The 24661-nt window shown below is 41.7% G+C and overlaps 1 protein-coding gene and 1 long non-coding RNA gene across 5 annotated transcripts in view; one reads left to right on the forward strand and one right to left on the reverse strand.

Moving 5' to 3' along the window:
- LOC146220747 (DEP domain-containing protein 1B-like) overlaps window positions 1-16520 on the forward strand; it is a 54944-nt gene extending 38424 nt beyond the window's left edge. For 2 of the 4 annotated variants that reach the window (XM_084693489.1, XM_084693491.1), the window contains exons 10-11: window positions 10934-11119; window positions 15321-16520. In XM_084693489.1, the coding sequence (XP_084549615.1) occupies window positions 10934-11119; window positions 15321-15491 (357 nt within the window). In that variant the 3' untranslated portion in view covers window positions 15492-16520. Of the gene's footprint in view, window positions 1-10933; window positions 11120-14766; window positions 14864-15320 lie in introns of all 4 variants that reach the window. The other 2 variants (XR_014750867.1, XM_084693490.1) reach the window with 2 other exon arrangements.
- On the reverse strand, window positions 2173-7913 carry LOC146220748 (uncharacterized). The gene is made up of 2 exons (XR_014750868.1): window positions 5179-7913; window positions 2173-4114 (listed from the first exon to the last, which is right to left on the reverse strand). It is a non-coding gene; the product is annotated as an uncharacterized LOC146220748 (long non-coding RNA).
- Window positions 16521-24661: the final 8141 nt, after the last annotated feature.

Raw genomic sequence — 24661 nt, forward strand, 5'->3', positions numbered from 1 at the left:
TTTATGTCTCGTGCTGTAAAATTATTGTTGTAAAATTACACTGGTGGCGTTGCTAGCATTCTTGATTTAGGATGACTTGTGAGTCTAACTACTTACTGAGAGTGAGGTCATGCCGGGAAATATCAAACTGATGCTTTAACATATCGACCGAGCTTAAACAAGGTTGATACGCCAAAACCGAAGTTAGATATGGATAGTAAAACTCAGACTGATCGTTTTCGCTCATTTTTTAATTTTCGGGCATTACGGATTACATGTTGTCTCATGTGAAGCAGTTGTTTTTGTTTGTAATAAATAATTGAGTGTAATGATAAAGTATGATATGGTTATTTTGTACCATTTCTTAATTGAATTTACAGAACAATTACGATACCGTGATATATACTGTAACCATGATATAAAATTACTCATACCATGATAGAAGATTTTGGCCATATTGCCCACCCCTACTCCACATCATCTATTATTATGCCACCCTTAGACACAACGCGAAGGCTGAGGTTCCTTTTTCATAGATGTTTAACCCTTGTGCTGCCTTCGGGTCACATGACCCAAAGGTTCATAACGAACCATCGTTGTGTTTACCCAATTTTACCCAATACAAAAGCAAATAAAAATAATTTTCTTTTAACCTTCGCAATGTGGGGGGTCTGACACAGCCCAACGGTTAAAAGAAAATGCTTCACTTTGTTTTTGTATGCGGTAAAGTTGTCGCAAACGACGGTGGGTCACACTGACTGATGGGTCAGAATGACCTGAAGATAACACAAGGGTTAATGTATTGTTGCTTCTTCAATACAAACACCAACACAAGAACTAAATACAAAAATAAACAACAAACCATCAGTCACAAATTCAGACACATGTAAAACGCACCGTAAACTTGTAAAACTCGAAAAAACAGTTGCATATCACTTTTGCTTGCTTGTGCGCTAAGAATGGGGTTTATATTCTTAGGTTTCTTGATCGGATGGCTTATAATTGTAAAGAAATTAAAACTTTTGACACACTTCTCTATTCTTTTCCTTCTGACAATCAAACAGGAAGTGACATACTGAAAACATTTCCGTTGGGGAATTAACAAATATAGCTGCAAGCAGCGATGCGGGTTCCTCCTCAAAATGGCAAAATATTACAAACATGTACAATGTAGAAGCAAAACGATTTCATGTTTGGCCAACAACAATAGGCTGATTGGGGATTTGAACTCATGAGCGTAAGGTTACAAGTCAGTCTCTCTATCCTCTCTGCTACATACGAACTGTTGGGATCATAAGTGATGTCTGAGAAGTCTTGTGCAGTTGTCCCACGTTGGTAACAAGTCAAACTAAACCTACTATATTCAACCGTGTTGTTTAAACAGTACTAACTAGTTCATTCACTGTGTTAATGAAATGCACTCCACGGCTACAAGCTAGCTAACGCTATACACGAGTCATTAACTTAACCATGCAAGCCCAGGTAACAAAACAATTGAGACCCATTCACTTTTGACTACAATACCTCTGCTGTTAAGACCGTTTAAGAAATGTTGCAACAGGCTACAGTCTGAATCACAGATATAGCTCTATGACATAAGTTACAATCAGGGGGTAAATTGGGGTTTGATATATCGGGGGGCTCTGTGGTTTCTGGGTTTCGATGGCACACGTGTATGCAAAGCCTACAAAACAGGTATCCTACTCAGTTTAATGACTAACGCAGACTACCTAACTCACTACCCTTCGAATACATTTGTATAGTACTACTATGTGCCTCTTTCAATTATATCTTTAACATATGAAACGTTGAGATTGTATCATCTTGTGGAAAAAACATGAAAAACTGAACCCAACAACAGCTAGGCTAGGCTAGCTCAATGTTCAGTTCTCGTTCTCGCCAAACAACGGTTAGGGTCTACTGAAATTATTACCAAACTTAACTTTACGCTAGTAGCCTAACAAACTCATTCACTGTTGACTATATATATATATAATATATTTAAGTTGTATGCATAATTTGTGATGACTTGCTTTGATTTAGTAGTTGCTTCTCTTAGATGCTTGTTTGCCTTCATACCTCGTGGCAGAAAATAACCGGAAATGACCAGGCTTCACACCTGTTTTTAGGTCACTTAATGATTTAATCATAGACATTCTTTATTATGTCTATGGATTTAGTGGCCAGACATGGTAAAACAACCAAACTTTATTATTCATCAAATGCATACATTACATTTTTCTTTGGCATGTGGCAGCACAGTAAGAAAAAAGGCAGTAAACACATAACTGACAGCACACAAGCCTATAATACCAACAGTAGACTACACAGTAAATGGCAAACCAAAAGGGTAGACAAGCAACAAGTGAAACCAACGATCAATTGTGTTGACTTTCTATAGAGCAAGCAAATCATGACTTTTATAGTTGTTAATTACGAAAGGCAATTCACCTTTATATTAACTATAAAATAAACAATTAAACTAAACATTGAAGTAAATTGCATACCTTTGAAAAGACTGACTTATTGTCTGTTCTATACAAGAAATGTTAATCTTTCCATCAATCAAGCTGTGGTAGTGAATATATATAATTTAGTGACTTTATAGAAAGTTTCAGAGAAAACTGTAGCCTTGTGTTTTGATACTTTGTGCTAATAATATGAACAAGACACTGATGTGTGCAGGTGGCTACAGCTGTATCTCCATGTATAAAAACCCTGTCTCTGGAGAATGTTTCATCAGATGCCAACAGACTACCCAATGTACGCTGTGTGTGTCAGGTCCTTTCTGCAAAAAGCTATATTCAATAAATACTTACTACATTCTAGCAGCTTTGGGTGTATTCATTCTCAAATGTCCACCGCAATTGTCAATACCCCTGAGCCATAGCAACTACCATGTAAAAGGAAAACTTGCTAGTTAAATGAAAAAGAGCCAGATTTAGCTATTGTGTAGGAATCCCCTCAGAATGAAACATTACCGTTACTATTTTGACTATACAGCTAGTCATACTGTGGTGTACCTGGACACCTGTTTAACTAAATAAATAATCAGTATCACAAAGATTTGAGGCAATGTGGACATTTACATAAATACACCCCTTTCAGCCATTTTGTATTGTACTGTCTGTCTCTGGAGGGCTGGCAGGCAGTGGCAAGCAGAGTCGGCAGGCAGGCAGAGCAGGCCAGCTGGATGAAGCCATCCTGGGGTCAGGGCTGAAGAGAAGCTGTCCAGCTAGAGAGGGGTAGTCCAGCAAGGGGTCTGTCTTTCTCACAGCATCTTCTGTTGCATCCTGATAGATAGATCTTTATTTGTCATTGTCACAGGTACAAACAAATTAAAGTCTTTGTGTGATGTTACTCCTCAATTCCTGAGTATTCTCAGGAAGGACAGTCTCTGTTGGGCTTTTTTCAGCAGCTCAGAGGTGTCCACACTCCAGGATAGGCTGTCCTGTATGTGGACCCCCAGGAAGCAAAAGTCTGCCACCCTCTCCACACTGATCCGGCTGATGGTCAATGGTGTGATCTCGGTCTTCTTTCTCCTGTAGTCTATTAAGAGTTATTTTGTCTTTGCAGTGTTAAGGAGAAGGTTGTTGGCCGTGCTCCAATTCAACAGTTGCTCCACTTCTTCTCTGTAGGCGGGCTCATCCCCCCCAGAGATAAACCCCGCCACTGTGGTGTAATCTGCAAACTTTACAATGGTGTTACTGTGATGGACAGGGGTGCAGTCGTGTGTGTAGAGGAAGTAGAGCAGGGGACTGAGCACACAGCCCCGGGGGGAGCCAGTGCTGAGGCTAAGGGCTGTGGATGTGTGATGGCCCACTCTGACTGTCTGCGGCCAGAGAGGAAGTCGTGATCCACCTGCATGTGGTATAAGGGAGCCTGAGGTCCCCCAGCTTAATTACTAGCTTGTGTGGGAGGATGGTGTTGAATGCAGAGCTGTAATCCACAAAGAGCATTCGCACATAGCTCCCCTGCTGCTCCAGGTTTGACAGAGTGGCATGGAGTGCTGCCGCCACTGCGTCTCCTGTGGATCTGTTCGCTCTGTAGGCAAATTGGTGGGGATGAAGGCTTCGGGGCATCCTCTGTTACACCGTATTTTTGGTTGAGCAGGCCTCTGCATGACCCTCCAGACCTGTACAAGTGAAGAAAAGATCCATGTCAGTTGTGAAAAATGAAGCTTTTTACATCTACACTTGACATAAACTACAGTTTTGACTATGAAATACAATGGCATTACTTGAACTTAAATCCAAATGTGTTGAACTGATGGAGACCCGGCAATGCAAAGTCACACCAAACATTTGGCTCGATTCCAGGCTCTGGCAAGAGTATTTAGCTCTAAACTGGTCAATATACACATCTGACCAAAGACCAACAACTCGCCCTTTTCCTGTTAACAGTGATTCTGACTGTCAGAGACCTTTAAATACGCTGACCGAGTGAAACTAGCCTGGCTAATGTAGGTCACTTTCTCAGGAAAATGACAAATGAAATAGGCTTGTTTTGAAAGATCCTATATACTGGCTATCTTCAGCAGACTCTTGTCTACAAAAAGCAGCCCTCCCTGACGTTTTAGGACTAGAATTTAGTGATTTACGATATTGTTTACACTGCCACTGAGTGAGAGAGCGAGCCGAGTCTGTCACTGAGGCTAAGTCAAAACAATGTCCCCCCGGGACGCAGTCTCACTCCACTTGCAAGTTTTCCACAAATCACAAAAATAATCGGAGCATCTGGCTAAAAGCACAATTCCCACATCTCCTAAAGGCTGCTCTCCTCGACATTTTTGGTGTCGACCGAACTGTGAAATGGTGAACTTATGAACATGACGCGACCAAAACATGGCTGCCGCCTAAGCCTGTGCCGTCTCCCTGGCGCAAAGTCTTATTACAAAGACTTTCACGAGCCAAATCAAAATTCTGAGCCGACAGGTCTGTGGGGAATTGCTTGTTCTCCTAAAACCTGCCCTCCTCTAGCTTTTAGATGAATGTGCTGAGATGCTAACCTACATGATTCAGTACTGTCATTACACAGAGGGGAAAAAGGTAGCTACTTTTCGAGTTCGGTTTTCCGTCACTTCAAACTCACAATCTAAAGGTCTCAAAGTGCTCAAACCTTCACAATAATTTAAGAGTAGTGTACTTTCACGAACCCAATCATTGATTCTAGCTTAAAATGTGTAAAAATAGGACTTACCGAACGTGGCTGCCTTTAACATTGCTATCAGGCGACAGGTACAGTTCATGGGACATGGGTTACCTTTTGCTGACTCAGATAAATGCAAGACAAGGAGCCAGAAGAGAAGAGAGAAGTTTAGGGGTACTAAACTGGTAGCAACGGATACAAACCCTGAGTTTGACAATGATTTGAATAAGGCAATCCCTGCAGACATAGGTAAAGCTCAAAGAGCAGATATGTCCCTGAAACCATTCTACACAGGGTTGGCTGAAGATGAGCATGGGGAGGCTACAGGCCCCAAGTTTAAGCTAAAGGGAAACATCTTGTACTGCCATGGGGATGAGAGAGAGGTCTTCTCAGAGCTATAGTTATGGATCTAGCACCTGCTAGTGCATGGGGAGGGCATTTAGGCCAGAATAAAACATGGGACAGGGTTTTTGACCTTTTTTATTGGCCTAATATGTATGCAGAGTTAGTTCAGTTCTGTAAATCCTGTGGATAGAGTGCCATTAGTCACTATGCCTATAATAGATGTTCCCATTACCCAAGTGGCAATGGATATAGTGGGGCCATTAGAACGCAGTCGCAAAGGCAATAGGTACATTCTGGTCTTTGCAGATTATGCAACTAGGTACCCAGAAGTGTTCCCTCTACGCAACATCAAAACGAGGCAGGTAGCTAATGCTTTTCTCCAGCTGGTCTCACAGGTGGGGGTTCCGAGGGAAGTGCTTACTGATCAGGGAACTAATTTCACTTCAAAACTTCTTAAGCAAGTATCTAGGAATCAAGGGCTTTGAGAACACCCCATACCACCCTCAGACTATCTATGCACGACGTATCTATGCATCGTTGGTAACGTGTGCTGACGTTGTGACGTTAGGCTAGCACTAAGGTCCCTTGGTGCACACAAGGCTCTTTTTGCCACAAAAACGTTGCAAGCTCCTAAACCAGGCAACGGAACGTAAATAAAAATACAAGCAACGCAATCGCTAGCAAGACAAACATTTTGACACCAACGTTGTCTATGTAGTCCAAATATTGAGGGATCCTTAGGGGTCGAAAAATTAATAATAATATATATGTGAGAGAACAATGTCTGTGCTCGCAAAAAAGGCTTGAGCATACCTAATTATAGTCACTTATGCACATCATCATAAAAGCAATTTCTCATCATTTTAATTGCCAATGCTCTGGTACATTCATGCAAGTGATTATGTAGCCTTCATTTGTATACTGTTTCCTACGTTAACAATTGCATGTTATGTTGATCAAAATGTATTATATTAGTTTTCTGTTAAATCTTTGTTTATAGCAGAAGTCATTACATGCACAATGATTGAGCTTGTTGTCATAATTGTAGTTCTAATTCACTATACAGCGCTTGCAGTTCTGTTTATGTTTACATTAAAGTTAGTATTTTTTCCTTTGTGCTATGCAATGCTGTAATCTTGTATTTTCTGTATCGCATAAATAAGACACAACTGACCGAGGTCTGAACATTGTGCCTGTCGTATGCCTGTTTGTGGATTTCTATATCCATGCCTCAAGAATCCGACCAAGGAGGCTAAAGTGGTAGGAATAGTGCCCTTGGCGTGATGCAGCTGGTGATTAAAATGTCGTAGTTTATTTGGTTTTAAGAGTATGTGCACATTTGCAATGTGCAGGCAGTTTTGACATCAGTATCCACTTATATTGTTTTGTTAGACAGCCGGCATAAAAGAAACCCTTTAAAAGCAACTGATTCAATGGCATGCCAGCATTCAGCACCTGATTCAAATGATAGATTCTCGTTAGCAGGCTTCTGCATAACTAGATAACAACTCATTCATTTGAATCAGGTGTGTTGAAGCAGGGAAACATCTAAAACATGCAGGACAGGGGGTACTTGAGGGCTAGGGTTGCGAAGCACTGCTCTAGTGCACATCAAATCAAATGTATTAGTATAGCCCTTTTTACACGCAAGCATGTCACAGAGGGCTTCACATACGCCCATTGAACTGCCCCTCAACCAACCTAAACCCTCAAGGAAGACAAGGAAAAACTCACAACAGGAGAAAAAATGGAAGAAACCTTGGGACGAGCAATTCAGAGAGGGATCCCATCCTCCAGAGACGGTTGGTGACAGAGAGGAGCAGAACACAGGCGCGCGTTGCGTACCAATGTACCAAAACATTTTGCTCGCGCACTCGCATTGTGTGGAATTCCTTTCTAACAAATCAAACCCGTAATACATTGTTGGTTTGGCTTAAGCCCCGAGTGTTTACAACGTCTTGCTCCGCGCCTGATTAACACTCGGATCGATAAGCAGTCTAAAAAATGGTAGCAATATAAAAAATAATACGATCCCTTTCCCTAATCATGATACCCGCCCAGAAATGTTCACTGCACCCCCCAGTCAAAGCAGGCTGCATCAGTGCCAGCTAACATCACAAAGAGAAGCAGTTCCAGCCATCACATTAGGGGTGAGTTAATTAAATGTTTGACCAAATATAGCAGGCACATTTTTAAGTTGATAATTCTGTACGGCCCCCGAATGATTTTATACATATCCAAATGTCCCTTTGCAACAACAAAAAAAGTTCCCCACCCCTAGATTAGAGAATGCCAGGAGTAACTAACAGTTACAGTCATAATAGAATGAGATCCACACCGGTCAAGTGTGGACTAGTGCAGCAATTTACCAGAGCAAAAAGGGGTATTTGCTAGCCCCACACACCAAGACAGCCCCCCTCGGTTGGAACATGAAATCTGTTCCAGGGGAAAGAACTCTAAAATAAGTTATACGAATAAGGACGAAAACAACCCGTCCCCCGTTGACTCCAACTAGTAACAGAAACTATAACAGTAAAAATATACAGCAACGGAAACTATAACAGTAACAATATACAGTAACAGGTTTACTTTATTTGTAAAATCTGGATGTAACATCTAGATGGGGCAATGTGAACATATAAGCTACAACTAGAGAGGGTACAATTTCTGGGGAAATTGTAGGGTGTGCTTGCTTGCGTCGGTTGCAAGTGGGTCCGTTTTCCCTTCTAGTGATATTTTCAAGCATTTAGCCTACTCATATTGCATAATTCATTAAGAACACCCTTTGAAACAAGGAACCCCCTTTGAAACAAGCTACTGTAACAACGTTGTCACTGGCATTATTTCAGATGGAATTGCGATTTCAAATAGTTACGTCTGCTAACTGAAAATAAGCCCCCCAAAACATAAATAAGTTTTATATTAATTTAGGGGGACATGGCTAATTCAAAAGCAGAGGCAAGCTAGCTGCCGTTGCTATCCACACTTCACTGATTGTTTGAAAGCGCCGGAAATTAGAAAGTTTCTTTTGTAAGGGATAATGTATAGAACGCCGGTCATTATCGGGAAAATAAGCCCCAACAGGGCGAATTTTTGTTTCGCCCTGAAGGGGCTTATTTTCCCGATAATGACCGGAGAGGTACAGTGGTGCCAATCAATGCAGAGATTTGTAAATTAGTAGTAGAACTTTGAAGTCAGCTCTGGCATGGATAGGGAGCCAGTGTAAAGAGACAAGAGTAGATGTTATGTGATCAAACTTTCTTGTTCTAGTCAATAGTCTAGCAGCAGCATTTTGCACCCGCTGTTAATTTTTCAGGTAGGTAATTGGGAGGCCAGAGAACAACACATTGCAGTAGTCAAATCAGGACGTAACAAATACATGTATTAGTTTTTCAGCATCATCCTTTGAGAGGAATTTTCGTATTTTGGCAATATTACATAGACAGAAAAATGCAGTTCTGGTAATTTGCTTAGTATGGTACTCAAACGAAAGGTCTGGGTCCATTGTGACTCCAAAATTTTTTACCAGCTGGCTTTGAGAGACTTTGACGCCGTCTAAGGTCAGATTGGATCAATTATTTCTGTATTTTTTAGGACCAAAAATTTTAACCTCGGTTTTATCCAAATTAAGAAGGAGGAAATTTGCAGTCATCCAAGTTCTCAACCTGGAAACACATTTTTCCATAGCATGTGGAAATCCAGACTTTATAGACAAATATAGCTGAGTATCATCTGCATAACAGTGAACATTTACCCCAGAGTTTCCCTAAAGGCAACATATAGAGTGAAAATAACAGAGGGGCCTAGACCTGAACCCTGTGGTACTCTGGATCCATCGCAAACTTGGCGGCAAATTGTCAGAATTAACCATTTTTGGCCTAACCTTATGCATGTGTAATCATACTTGTTAGATGGCCAGGTGTGTGTTAATGCCGTATTTTACGGTCATTTAAATGCATAAAAAGCATGGGAATTATAAAGAAAAACTTGTATGTATCGGTCAAAAGGTGTGGAAACCCTATTTTTTATTTCACTGTGTGGACGGTAACTTTGGACATTTCTGTTATCCTCAAATTTACTAACATCCTAGGTCCTTGGAGTCAATTTGACCCCAGCTATTTTAACTGCCAGAATCAGATTTGTACCCAGGTTTTTTGTTTCAGGTACTTTGAGTCAATTTGACCCCAGCTATTTTAACTGCCAGAATCAGATTTGTACCCAGGTTTTTTGTTTCAGGTACTTTGTTTGTTTGTTGACCCACCTAAATAGCCCTTTAAATAAACAAAATAACCCCCACCCACCCCCCTTTATACATCAAAACTACCTTTTGCCTGACTATGGAAACAATGTAAATCACCATAAAATCCAAAGTAATTACCTAAAAAATGTTTTCAGTTTATTGGCTTTCCAACTGTACCCATACACGTGCCGCCCCCCTGTTTATTTCAAATATATCCTTTTCAATTGAATACATTACACCTTACATTATAATTGCTGGAGTTGTTTGGACTTGGTTGACAGTGTGTCTGGTGGCCCCTGAAACTACTTTGATGACATTAGCAGCACTAAGTCTACCCAATCAGTCAAGTGGGGAGGGGGACCATAATAACCTTAAATGCTTGGAAGGTATGTGTATGCTGGTGGTTGAGCCATAACAGGACGGTTGATACTAAAAGTATTATTCTCATCAGAGGATCCCTCATAATCAGGGTCCTCAATATTATCGTCTGCCTCAGACTCATTCTGCTCTTTTACTTTCACTGTCAAAAACCTGTGACAAAACATAATTGACAGCAGACTTTGCTTTTAGCTCCTTTTGAATTGAGAGAGCCCACATAGCATCAAGAGAAGTAGTTTATAAGGCTGCTCTGGAAGCTTTTATTTGTTTGCTCCTCCCCTGTGTTGGGTGAATTATGTTTTCCCACCCTCCAATGTTATGGAAATAATCAGTGGTTCTCGCAATACTATAGTGTTAGTTTAGGACCCTAAAGCAGAGGGACATTTTGTAAACATTATAAAATTACTTGTTATTTAAAACAAATGTGTGTAAATGTAGATATTTCTTGTATGTTTCATACAGCTAGAACAGCCTGGGGTCAAAATGACCCCAAAGAACATCAATGTTACAAAATATGTAGACAACACTGAAAACATATAATCAAGTTAATTTTGTGTATACCTTGTTGTCCACATTATATTATGAAATGTCATTAAATAAGAAGCAAAAATAATTATGTTAGACATATTCTGTGGTGTCAAACGTTGAATGGGGTCAAATTGACCCCAAAGAAAACAGGAGGGTTAAAATATTCTGATTATACTTAATTGTTTCATTTGTATTTATTTCTTAAGATATTCTGGACTTAAAATTCAGAGCTGCCAATAATTTTGACCATGACTGTATTTTGATTATTCAACTATTCAACTTTTCTTGAAATCCTCCATGGTTTTTTAACCTCAGATAAAGTACCTGGGTGCGGATGCAGACTCCTCCATGGTGTCCCCAGCCTACTGTAGGCAAATCAGCAGGGCGGCATTTGAGGAACAGAGGGTCTCAGGCTCCCAGGGGCCCCTGCAAGAGCTACTGGAGGGACTCATTGCTGACCGAGGGCTCTCAGCTAAGGACAAGAGAAAGAGACTCAAACAGGTAACCAGGAGAGGAATGGTGTGTTGGCAAAATAACTTTGAACATGACTAGATTCTTATAGCTAATGATTAAGGGTACCAGTTGAGTAGACCTCCCAATATTTAGAGGCACACAAATTCATATTTGAATTGCCATCTTGAATTTATTTTCAACTATTGCATAGTGCCTGTGATGCAGTCAGTGATTATGATGTCAGTGAAACATACACACATACAGATTACTTAAACTATAGATAGATGTGATGCAGTTGGTGACAACAGTACTTCTTAGTGGTTTTGATATCTATATTTCTCAGATCACAATTGAAATTCTGTCATCTCTGAAGTACTTGTTCAACCTCCACATCTATTCTTGTCAAATTACTAGGGCTGTCCCCGACTAAGATTTTCTTTGGTCGACCAAGACTTGACTAAAACGTCTGAAAATCGACCAATCGAACTTTGAAACTCTTAAAAAAATAAATAAACGATCTGACTCAATGGCTGCTGGACATTGCAGATTCAGCCGCTAATAGCCTACTAATAATAAGACTCGTATCACCAGTCCTGTTGTAACCAAATGCCGATAGTATTTAGTATCTCTTACATTGTACTAAAAATACAAAATATTGTTTGTTTAACTTTCAAATCATCAGAGCGTGCTTATTACTGCCTGAAAACTTGCAGCATGCGAACTTGCGTAGTAGCTGAGTGGGGAACGTTGCAACAGAGAAAGATTTTGTTGTCTTGGCCGGAGAAGATAATGTCATTCAAGTTGGATGTGATTCTTATAATAGGCATATTCATTTTTCAACCCAGCGCGTTAGCATGAGCGAAGTAGGGCAAGACCAACTTATGTTTTTCAGGTGGTAGGCTACATCGTATTCGACGTCAAACTATGAAAAAAATAAACCGTTTGCATTCAACGTTTTTCGCGTCTCTGTTCATCTAAACATTTAGTTTATAACAGAAGTCCTTACACGCACAATGGTTGAGCCAGAATTGTAGGCCTAATTCACCATACAGTGCTTGCATGTACATTTGCAATATTCAGGCAGTTTTGACATCAGTAAACACATTAATTTATGTAACAAAATTCACTGATCTCAGTGTTTCCCACAGATTAAAAAGCTATTTGTGGCGGGGTTCAAAATAATTCCACCCGTTAATAATTTGTTACACAGAACTTTATTATATTCAATGTTAATCCAAAATGATTCACTCCTTCACAAAATCAACAACAAACAAATAATTTCTGCATATGCAGGTAGCAACGCTAGTACTAAATAATTATTTAACTGGTCAGCTCCATGACGCCGGCTAAGTGCCTGCGTTCGCAGGTCTATAATTTTTTGATATTCATTGCGGTTAAAAGTTTATGACCGCTGTCATTGGCAACGGGTTTTGCGCTTCTAATTCACATCTTTCATATCATTCCGCAAGTAGTCCGGTCATTTAACATAACGGAAAGTCATTAAAACTTGAATTCAGAAGGTGGGTTGCTACGCACAAAGTTTTACCAATTGAAAAACAGCTTTGTTTATTTTACACAAAACGCTCAAATAAAGGCAAAAATAATTGGATTGAGCGCTACGCGTGTTCGCATTAACTATTGATCTTCCGAAATAACATCACATCTAACTCAGAATGTGCATGCATTTGCAGGGCAGGGCAGCTGTGGTGGCGTATACGGGGGCCGGTTCTGGTGGGCGGGTCTGGATCAAAGTCCAGGGCCTATTTTTACTCCCACGTATATGTAAACCACCTTCGTGGATGCAGGAGTCGCGAGTCACTGGCACCATTATTTTAGGGGTTGTAGGCCAGGGCAGGGGTGGGTAATCGGGAGAATCAGGAGAGTTCCCGGTGGGCCGCTTCACTTTTGGGCCGGTCGAGTATTTTTTGTTGTTGACATTTGTCACGTTAGTATTATCTTCTCTAAAAGTAAGCTACACACGTTCCGCATTCTGACACTTCAGCCTCTGCATGGGTTGTACCATATGAGGGAGTTCTCCCCTCCTAAATAGAGTTGGTTGGGTCCATAGCTCGTCTCTTCCAAAAAGTTTTCTCAGATAGACGGCTACCAATAGCTGGGCCGGGGGGCCCTACTGTAACGATACGCATCAGCGAGGATGGATGGGAGCAGGGCCGGAGTGATGGCATCACTAGACAAGGTTTTACCAATTGAAAAACGTCTGTTTATTTTACATAAACTCAATTAAACAATTTTGCGCTCAAATAATGGCAAAAAAAATTTGCTTGCGCGCTATGCACGCTCGCATTACGTGTGGCAGTCCCTATCTTGCATCACATCAAACCCATACGTCCTAGGTCTGGGCTAAGGCCAGAATGTTTACAAAGTCTGGCTTCGTGCCTGATTAACACTCGGATCTTTAGCAGTCTCAAAAATGTTATCATTATAAAAAAATAATACGATCCCTTTCTGTAATCATGATACCCCCCAGAAAAGTTCACTGCACCCGCAGTTAAAGCAGGCTGCATCCGGCCCTGTTTGCTAGACAATAAAAAGTGGGCCGGTCTTGGGCCTGACACTCCCAGGCTGAAAAGTGGCCCCACTCCAGCCCTGTCGTGGGCTGAAATGTTTAAGAACCCCTGCTCTAGGTGGCACTGTTATCTCCTCTGGATATAGTTTTTTGTGATGTTAACATTAATTTACTAAATGTTTTCTGTTCAAATTTAAATTGCTCTTGGCTAGTAGTGTGCATTGAATATGTGATGTAATGTTGAATGAACACTACATTTTGTATTGATTGAGGGAAGCTGAGGTGCAAAGAGAGATATAATAAGATGGCAATTTGTTGTTTCATTGTCTTCTGCAGGAGCAAATAAATATAAAAACCGACTTATAAATTGTGCCTGTTCATGCCCTGAACACATCAGTTACAATGGCATATTGCTGTGTATTAGGGCCTACATCTATTTTTCAATCAAAAATGCTCTGCGCTGGCTAGGGGGTCACTAAAAAAGGTTGAGAACCACTGGTCTGTGGTCACTAATCCTAACAAAAGTTAGGTTAAATCATTTGTAAACTAAATCAAACAGACAAATTAAATCACACCATGCCAATGTCACAAGTAAAAATGTAGCAATATCGCAGTTGTCGGTTTGAAGAAGAAGAATCAAAGTTCCGTTATCGTAGTCGAACGAATAGAACAAAGGAATCTTTTGTCAAAGTTCCTGGCATTAGAAGGATAGGTTAGACGTGTTGTGAACACTTACGGTGAATCCTTACGAAAAAGCAGGGTTTGCTTGTGCGTCAGGGTTTTATAATCCAAGGGGGGTTTCCTTTTGAAGGTGAACTCTCTGATTGGTCAGTGACTCCAACTGGGCGTCGTCCTGAGATTAGCGTATAAGTGTGAAATGGTTGGTAACTTTGAGTTTAGTTATTTCAAATGTCCATGGATTGTTAATACTTCAAAATATAACAATACAACATTCATAAATGGTTGTGTTGGTATGGTACAATTATGTGGATCTAAAATTGACTAACGTAACTCTTTCTGAAGGGAAGTTATAATAAAACATTATTTAAACAACATTCTAAGAAAAACACATTACAACACATCAACTACTGTCATTGAAATAGTGTCCATGAATGATGTAGTCCTTGGGGAATGTTTTTTAAATCCAGGAAAAGTTTGTTTTCCTCAGACTCCTTTGTCTCCATACTGCAAGACCATTTCGTTCTACCTTCTGATCCCATGCTGGGCCAGCAGCTTTGAAGCTCCTCCTGGAATATAAGAAAAAGGTGGAAAACCCTTTTCTCTTGTTGGGGGTAGGAGAGGGTGTGAATGTTAGCCTGGTTTGTGTGTGGCTCTGCGTTACAATGGCTTGTTTCGTTCTCTGACATGCGCTGTCAAGAGTGGGACCTTATATGGATAGGTGTGTGCCTTTCAAAATCATGTCCAATCAACTGAATTTACCACAGGTGGACTCCAATCAAGTTGTAAACACATCTCAAGGATGATCAGTGCAAACGGGATGTACCCAAGCTCAATTTTGAGTGTAATTGCAAACGTGAATACTTACGTGAATCTTTCTTTTTTTTTACTTTAACATTATTGTGTGTTGGATTTTGAGGGGAATTTTTTTTTTTAATCCATTTTGAAATATGGCTGTAACATAACGTGGAAAAAGTGAAGAGGTGTGAATACTATCTGGATGCACTGTATGTACTGTAAACTAACTGTCCGCCAATTCCTTAGTTCCAGAGGTCCTACCCAGACATATACCACCGGCGTTTCCCTACAGCCGAGAGCGAGGCCGCTGTCTTGCCTGAAAAGGAGAGGGGCCTGCGACTCAAACCACAGCTCATGTTCCTGGCCCTAAAGAAACCCCTACAGCCTTTCCAGAGAAGCTGGAGCTTCAGGGCGTGAAACTTTTACTTCTGGATGATCTTTCACTGCCAAATAGTGTCCAAGGGAAAAACGAAGTTTTGTATTTAGGCTTATTTAAACCAGTTTATTCTACTCTACGATTTAAAGTTTTCACTCGTTCAACATTCCCGAGACAGCAACTCGCGCAGGTAGAATACTATACGTGTTGCCTTCCCGGTCTGTTAAAATGAATGCTAAATAAGAATTTTTTTCGACTAAAACTACTAGCTAGCTAGCACTAGCTATCAAAGGAGTGAAAACTTTGAATCGTAGAGTAGAATAAACTGGTTTAAATATGCCTAAATACAAAACTTCGTACCTAGTAACCAGTATAGCAACTATGACAGTTTCCTGCTAGCACGCGTAGATATCTCAGGAATTTAAGGTCGACATGGTGAAGGACGTGTCCTTGCAATGGAACGGCATTGTGAAGTCAGGTAGGACACTATTTGGCCCTAGGACACTATTTGGCCTGACAGCTCCACCTTTTTGGGCTCTGGTCTGTACCTTTGTCACACCCTAAAATTTGCTGTGCGCTGCTCTGTGTACTTCCACAGAATTACAAAGAAGAAGAGTTTTCTAGCATATTGAAAATGGACTACGTGGTAAATGCAGTGTTCCAGGCTGTACAGAGAATGCTGGCACTTTTCAGTCTTCCGAAGGAATCGAATGCTCGACAGGCTGTGATGTTTGTCTATGAGAAGATCCCTGTGCAGTTCGACCCTCAATTACACATTTGCGCAAACCATTTCACCAAGGACAGTTTTGAAAACCTGGAACTCTGTAAAGCAGGATTTGTTATGAAGCTGTTACTGAAAAGAGGTGCTTTTTCCGACCTTATGTTCATCACAACCCGCGAGCTGTAGTATGATGTTGTCACCAACAGTTATTAGCAATTGCTAATGTATCCTGCCTCTATCTAGCATTGGTAGAATGTGTGATGACTTAGTTTATTGGCAATGGGGCTAACGTTAGTTCATGTTCCTGACTGTGTTTCATTCAAATAAATAATCTGTGTTGCCATGTAAATCTACAATTCAAGATGCATGTTTGTCCAGATCTATTTTTCAGCAAGATAGCACTAGCTGGAGCTAACTGAAGCTGAGTTAAATCACAGTAGTTTGTTTGCTAAGTGTTACCCACCTAAGTCGACCCCGTTTTCTTTGACAACAGTAGCCGAGTGCTAGCCTGGTCCTAACCAGACCCTCGTACATTTCATTTGTACAGAGGGTCTGGGATCGCCCCATTGTCAAACGTTAACTTCCTTGAAGGCGGGTTGAAGTTTAAAACTGTTGTATCTGCCCAGAGCCACTCTGATTTGCCATAACCAATCCGAAGCGTTCGCCTTAGCCAACTCCTTCACCACTACTGTAACGGAGCTAGCTGCCGTAGCTGGAAAATCCAACTTTTCCCTAACCCCGTGGGGAGGAGGGCCACAACATCATGGCCACCAACAAAACTCAGCATGGAATGTTCTTGCTCCGGCTTCAACATATGGATATTATATAACCTCAGAATAGTTTCGCTCGCATCTTTCTCAAACTAGTGCACGACATTAACATCATCGTTCTTAGCCACTCCCTCTGTTCGCTGATTGGACCTACAAAAAATGTGTTTATGAAAATCGACTTCAAAGTCAAGCTCCCAGACCTAGTACAGAAGCAAAAACCAAATTGAGCGGAAGTACGTAGGAGGGCAGAGCCAGGCTAGCTGAGTGCACCAGCTGGACGTAAAAAAGTTGGTCTTAACTCCTACGTTGCTCTTCTCATCCGACTTTGTGATTTGAATTTACACAAAGTAGGTGGTGGGCCAAAGCTCAAAATCGTGTATTTGAACGATCCCTGGCGATGGAGGAGCTGGATTTTTCCGTATCGCTTTAAAACTGCAACTGTTTTGCCCTTGGCAAGCATATAGAGAATAGGCTTGGCAGTTTAGCGCCATCTTGTGGCCATTTTATAATTTCAGTATTTTTCCGTTAGTTATTTACAGCAGCCACAGCTGACTCATGTTATTGTTTATTGTTTCCATGGTAACAGAAGCTGGCTCTGAAACAATTCATTTTTACGTTGATAATACAAACAACAGAACTACTCTCTTGTTCCTAAACAATATCAATCCTTGTATGTATGTTGATTCCTTATAAAGCATCGTCTGTAAGTAGCCTACCATTCATAAATACTTTCGGTTAATTGTAATTGTATGATAGATCTTAGTAATTTCCATTTTTTCTCTGATTATATGTAGGCTATATCACTTATCCTGCTAGCATAAGCTATTTCAATGAAATTGTACTAAGGACCTCAAGAGACTCTATTGTACCTTTATTCTATCAAATTGGATTGTAATTGTATAACACAATTGTAAAAACATTCTTGTATTACTTTCAGTTTTACTCTGTTTCAATAAAAAACCTGGAGCTTGGAAGCTATATCCTGACTTCGCGTCCATATGAAAAGAGTTAGGCTGGCTGTCGACATGTGTTAAGAAACACACCTGGAGGACTGTACTGTAAAAAGATGTATCTCAAAGGGGTAAACAAGCTACTACAAGGACAGAGATATGTCAGACAATCATTCCCAACAATCCGGCTCTGTGACGGCACCATCTGCAGCAGCAATAGCCCGTGCCAGAGCAGAGGCAGCTAAGGCTCGAGCAGCCTATGCAGAGAGAGAGGCTGCAATGAAAATAGATAAAGCAAGATCAGAAGCAAGTCTAGAAACCCTTACTCTTGAAAAGGAGGCCGCTGCCGCTATAGCAGAAGCTGAAGCGGTAGAAGAACATGTAAATGCTGAAGCCTTAGAACAGCGTATGAAAAGTGAAGTTGTCTTTAATCGCCCGAGACAGACGTTCTGTGTAGAAGAGCGCACAAGAGACTATGTGAACGGATTGCCTGCGCCATCACCTAACCCAGAACCAGTCAGCACTGCTATAGATGAGCCACTGATAGGAAGTAGAAGGCCTCGCTCCACTGCAGGAGGATACATTCCTTGCTTTAACATGCAACGTCAGCATCAGAGATCATCTCAGAATCCATACTCACACTTGACACAACATCTTAGTCTGCCTATGAAGCCTACAACTGTAAACAGAGAGAGGCCACATCACGTACCGCAACCCGGCGTCCCACTAGGCACTCCTGGATTTCCTTACTCTCCATACACGACCACACCGCAATGTCCACCTGACGACATGATGAACATGGCTAGATATTTAGCTCACAGGGAAATTGTCAGCACAGACCTAAAGCAATTTGACGATTGCCCAGAGTCATATAGAGCTTGGAGGTCATCATTCTTAAATTCCATTAATGACCTGAACCTGTCCGCAAGCGAAGAATTTGATTTGCTTTCAAAATGGCTGGGCAAAGAACCCTCCAATTACGTAAAACGGCTCAGATCAGTCCACATAGGGAACCCCAATGCAGCCCTGCATTTGGTCTGGGCGCGGCTGGAGGGCTCGGGTCACATGACCAAAAGGTTCATAGCGAACCATCGTTGTGTTTACCCAATTTTACCCAATACAAAAGCAAATAAAAATAATTTTCTTTTAACCTTCGCAATGTGGGGGGTCTGAGACAGCCCAACAGTTAAAAGAAAATGCTTCACTTTGTTTTTGTATGCGGTAAAGTTGTCGCAAACGACGGTGGGTCACAATGACTGATGGGTCAGAATGACCCGAGGAGAACACAAGGGTTAACAAGCTAGACCACTTTCCCAAGATTTCCAGTAGGGACTACCACAAGCTACGAGAGTTAGGAGATCTTCTAATGGAGCTGCTTTCTGCAAAGGAAGACGGGTATCTGCCTGGGCTCATAGTGTTAGACACATACCGGGGCATTAACCCCATAGCGGAAAAGTTACCCTTTGGACGACAAGAAAAGTGGATCTACCAAGGGTCAAAGTTCAAAAGTGAACACAATGTTACTTACCCTCTGTTCTCTTTCTTCACAGTTTTTTTGTGTCTTCAATTCAACAACAAAACGGCTGTGGCAGTGCACAGGATAGACGTAGGCTCCGCTACTGGTCATGAGAATGCAAGCAAATCCGATGATGTGGATAAGCACTGTCCTATCCACGATAAGGCCCACCCCCTTAAAAAGTGTAGAGGCTTTAGGCTTAAGACACTGGAGGAGAGAAAAGCATTTCTTAAAGATAATGGCATATGCTTTAAGTGCTGTGCATCTAGCACTCATCTGGCAAAACACTGCCATGCTGAACTTCAGTGTGTGGAGTGTGACAGTAGGAACCACATCAGTGCTCGGCATCCTGGTCCACCCCCCTAGTCATCAAAAGCCGCTGATCTTGCTGTAAAGGACGGCGGGGAGGACCAGAAGGGGAAAAATCCATTAATATCAGCACAAACTGCATAGAAGTCTGTGAAGAAGGCCGCACAGGAAGATCATGTGCAAAGATTTGTCTTGTAAAAGTTTATCCACACGGGAAGCCTGAGATGGCCACAAGAATGTATGCCATGCTCGATGATCAGAGCAATAGGTCATTGGTCAGGTCCAACTTTTTCGATCTTTTTGAAGTTTTCAACACCATAGCACCATATTCTTTAAAGACCTGTGCTGGTATAGTGCAGACAAGCAGCAGAAGGGCTAACGGTTTTCACATAGAACCAATTAGTGGTGGAAACAGCTTTGCACTCCCCACTCTGATTGAATGCAATGAAATACTGGATAACAGGGCCAAAATACCCACGCCTGAAGTGGCCATGCAACATCCACACTTAAAGTCCATTGCATCACAAATCCCACACCTGGATCCAAATGCACACATCCTCCTACTGCTAGGCAGAGACGTGCTCAGAGCACATAAAGTCAGACAACACATCAATGGGCCTAACAACGCCCCCTTCGCCCAGAAGCTTGATCTTGGTTGGGTGTTAGTAGGTGGGATGTGCCTGAGAAATGCCCACAAACCAAATGTTTACAGTGCAAAGACTAATGTACTGGAAAATGGACGCCCCTTAATGTTCACTTCATACCCCAGCCACATTCAAATCAAGGAGCTCTCACGCACACTGAAAAGCCACAATGGGAGGGATAGATCATCTGTATCCCAGCGCCTGCCCAAATGCAACAGTTACCCCTCCCAGCCCCCCGGACCCCTGATTGGGCCCACCAGTGACTACTGCCAGCCAGTGACCCAGCGCCTCGAAGTGGCGTCCTCAGCCCAGGATCCTGTCATGACCACACCTCCCCACTCAATGTCGTCGCCTCCCTCGGCCGTGTCGGCTCCGCCTCCTGTGCTTGGTACATCGTCTTTGGCCACACCTCCAAGGGTGTCAGCTTCTGGTCCTCCTCAGCCTTCACCAGGACCCCCAGTAGCTTTATCCCCTACGACCCTATCTACTCCTCCACGGAACTCAATACCTCCCATAGTGTCCTCTGCTCTCTCTTCATCTGCGCAACACAGGCAGTCCTCCCCTCCATTGGTGGTCCAAAGCCTTAAGAGTTCCCCTGTATCTTGGTCTCATCCATCAGTAGTGTCTCCCCCCTCTTCAGTGTGTGCACCCCTTCCTAGGTCTTCTATACCTCCACCGTTAATGGAAAAATCCAGTGAACCTTCAACTATATCCCATTGTCTCACATCCCTTTCATCAGTGACCTCTTCAATGTATTCATCATCTGCAGTGGTCTCTAGTTTTACCACAACATCGGTCCCCCCCTCTCCGTTTCTGCACCGATCTCTGCTCTTCAGTAGATGGTCCAGGGATCCAGACCTCCGCCTCTGACGCCGTGCCCCCCAGATGTCTTCTCGAGAAAAGCTGGGACCTCCATCAGTATGTGGGCCTCTGTCTTCAGTGACGGGAACAAGTTGTGGACCTCCTTCAAAGGTCTCTTCTCCAAACACTGTGACCACGTCAAAAGTGAACCAAAGACGGGACAGTTAAGAACTTCTTTAGACCTGTGACAGATATTGTCTTGCTGTTGGGAAAGCAAGACTTACGTATCCTTTTCTTTAATTAATGTTGATGTGATATTTTTCACAGATGCCAGGCGGGGAGTGTTCGGCCCTTGGCATATAAAGAATATGCTTGGCAGTTTAGCGCTATCTAGGGGCCATTTTAGAATTTCAGTATTTTTCCGTTGGTTATTTACAGCAGCCACAGCTGACTCGTGTTATTGTTTATTGTTTCCATGGTAACAGAAGCCGGCTCTGAAATAATTCATTTTTACGTTGATAATACAAACAACAGAACTACTCTCTTGGTCCTAAACAATATCGATCCTTGTATTTATGTTGATTCATTATAAAGCATCGTCTTTAAGTAGCTTACCATTTATAAATACTTTCGGTTAATTATAATTGTATGATAGATCTTAGTAATTTCAATTATTTCTCTGATTAAGCTATATCACTTATCCTGCTAGCATAAGCTATTTCAGGACCTCAAGAGACTCTATTGTACCTTTATTCTATCAAATTGGATTATAATTGTATAACACATTTGTAAAAACATATTCTTGTACTACTTTCAGTTTTACTCTGTTTCAATAAAAAACCTGGAGCTTGGAAGCTATATCCTGACTTCGCGTCCATATGAAAAGAGTTAGGCAGGTTGTCAACATGTGTTAAGAAACACACCTGGAGGACAGTACAACAACCATAAAAAAATGTGTTGGCATGTACAGTTCTTGCACATTTTTCAAGGAACAAACATTTTGTTTCTTTATTGACACAGGCATGTTTTGGGGACAGCTATGGTCCGCATCCAATAAGAGCTCATATAGGGTGATTTCAGGTAATGTGGGACACTTTTTGGTAGAGCCTCCAGTAGACTTACAAAATAACTGTTAACTCGCCCCAGTGGTGTTTCTGTAAATCATTTTAGGGCTTAGGAACATTCATCATGTTGGAATTAAATGGGAATACACTATATTTTAGAAGCTACACACTTTCAAATATAACATGACCCCCTCTCTCACCCGGGCAGCATTTTCAGGTAATGTGGGACAGCTTGTTTGGTAAAGTGGGACAGTCATCGTCTGTCAGCCTAGTCTGCTAATATAAAAATAATTAGTTTATATACAACAATGCTAGGTGCAAGAGTGTGGCAAAATTCGACTTTGACTTATACAATAGGCATACAGTGTAACTGATGTAAACCTTAAGTTTGTTGGACTAGCGTTAGCGGTCATGCTTACAAGTCTGAAAGCGCTGGTTCGATGACATTGTAAGTTGTTATTTAGTTGGGAACTTAAATGCAGTTTGATGCATTGGTATTAAACATTTGAGAACTGTCAAATTAAATTACTTTTATAGCATAAACACAGCATTACTGTCCCACTTTACCTGAAAAATGCTGTCCCACATTACCTGACATGATCAGGCGAAGCTCTCTATTTACCAGTCGATGTACGTTCCTACCCTCACCTATGGTCACGAACTATGGGTAGTGACCGAAAGAACGAGATCGCGAATACAAGCGGCCGAAATGAGCTTTCTCCGCAGGGTGTCCGGGCTCTCCCTTAGAGATAGGGTGAGAAGCTCGGTCATCCGGGAGAGGCTCAGAGTAGAACCGCTGCTCCTCCGCGTCGAGAGGAGCCAGCTGAAGTGGCTCGGGCATCTGATTAGGATGCCTCCTGGACGCCTCCCTGGTGAGGTGTTCCGGGCACGTTCCACTGGGAAGAGGCCCCGGGGAAGACCCAGGACAAATTCCAAATTTCTCAAAACCCGAATATCAATAAGGTCCAAGCTTATCGATACCGCTATCGAGAAGTAATATAATGTAGTGTTGACTTATGTGTTGAGAAATATTAGTTGAGTCAAATCACAGGTGCACAAACATACAACGTTTGACTAATAAAATGACAAAATTCAATTGAATGGCCTGCCAACCGCCTTTAAACTAAACAAATAAGAATTTAATTGCCTCACACGCTACTTCGCTTCATTTATCATGTTGTTGCGAGCTACGATGGCAGAACGCACAAAACGGTCAAAGGCTTGGCTACATTTTATTAAAGCCAAAGATAAAGACAAAGCAAAGTCCAATATATGTTCTAAAGTAATTTCTTGTAAAGGGGGAAAAACAAGTGCGGTGAACAAGCACCTCAACGTTGTGCATCAGATAAAGATAAAATGCAGTACTTCGACTGTCTCCGAGTCGCAACGGTGCAAACAGCTGCCTTTGCAGGACAATCCTCTGGTGAGCGCACCCCAACTTTGTAGCGAGTCTCCGTTCTTGACAATAATAAGGGCTCAACAGCGCAACTATTTCACTCGCATATGCCCCTAAAATTTGATGTGTGCGCGAACTGCAAAAATTATTTACGAACACAGTGTGTGAGTAAAGACAAGCCTCCCCCCCTCACTGCTGATCATTCAAAACATAGTCACCGCGAGCATGGCTCTTTGGGATTTTTAAGCATAGTGTTAAACAAAAACAGACAGAAGAAAATAGGGATAAGATAAGGAAGGTTTGGGCTTGGTTAGCTGGTCATTTAGCTATATCAGGTGCCTTTTGTTGAAACGTGTTCAACTTTTCATAAAGTCAATGAGCTTGACAATGTCACTTTTTGTCAACCAACCAATCACAGTGTAGTTACTCATCCAGGTTGTGGAAAATACATTCAGTGCCGCCGCTAGCCATTTTGGTGCCCTACGCATAATTCCTTTATGATGCCCCCCCACCACCACCACCACAGCTGCCCTGTCAATGCATCCACTTTCTGTGTTTGATATGATGCTAGTTTTCCAAATTAATTATAAACATTTAAAACTGAAAGCATGCAGCCAAGGAGCTCTCCACCTTTATTACTCATTTAAAAACTATTTGATCAATCGAATATAAAAGCATCATAGAATGTACAGTAAAGTAACATCTAGCTGGCGTCAGTTATTTCAAATGCATAGATAATGTTTAACAGTAAAATCTAAATTTAGTTTGCACCTAAAATATTTGTGAGCTAAAATTAGCAATAACGTCAGCTAGTTCGAGGTGTATGCATAGGCTAACTATAAGTTAGCAGCACATTTCCCGTATTTAACCATAACTAAACATGGACTTACCTGAAAGTGATGCACGGGCATCATCTCGCAGTTTATTTCTTTTTCTGCCCCTGACTCTTGTTGTCTTTTTGAGGCCATTTTCGAAACGTTTACCTAGCCTACTGTCAAAGTTCGTCAGGCCACTGAGATAGGAAAGGGCACCCACGGCGA

Source organism: Hypomesus nipponensis, chromosome 27 (assembly GCF_054491055.1).
Source record: "Hypomesus nipponensis isolate SF chromosome 27, ASM5449105v1, whole genome shotgun sequence".
NCBI classification, from domain to species: Eukaryota; Metazoa; Chordata; class Actinopteri; order Osmeriformes; family Osmeridae; genus Hypomesus; species Hypomesus nipponensis.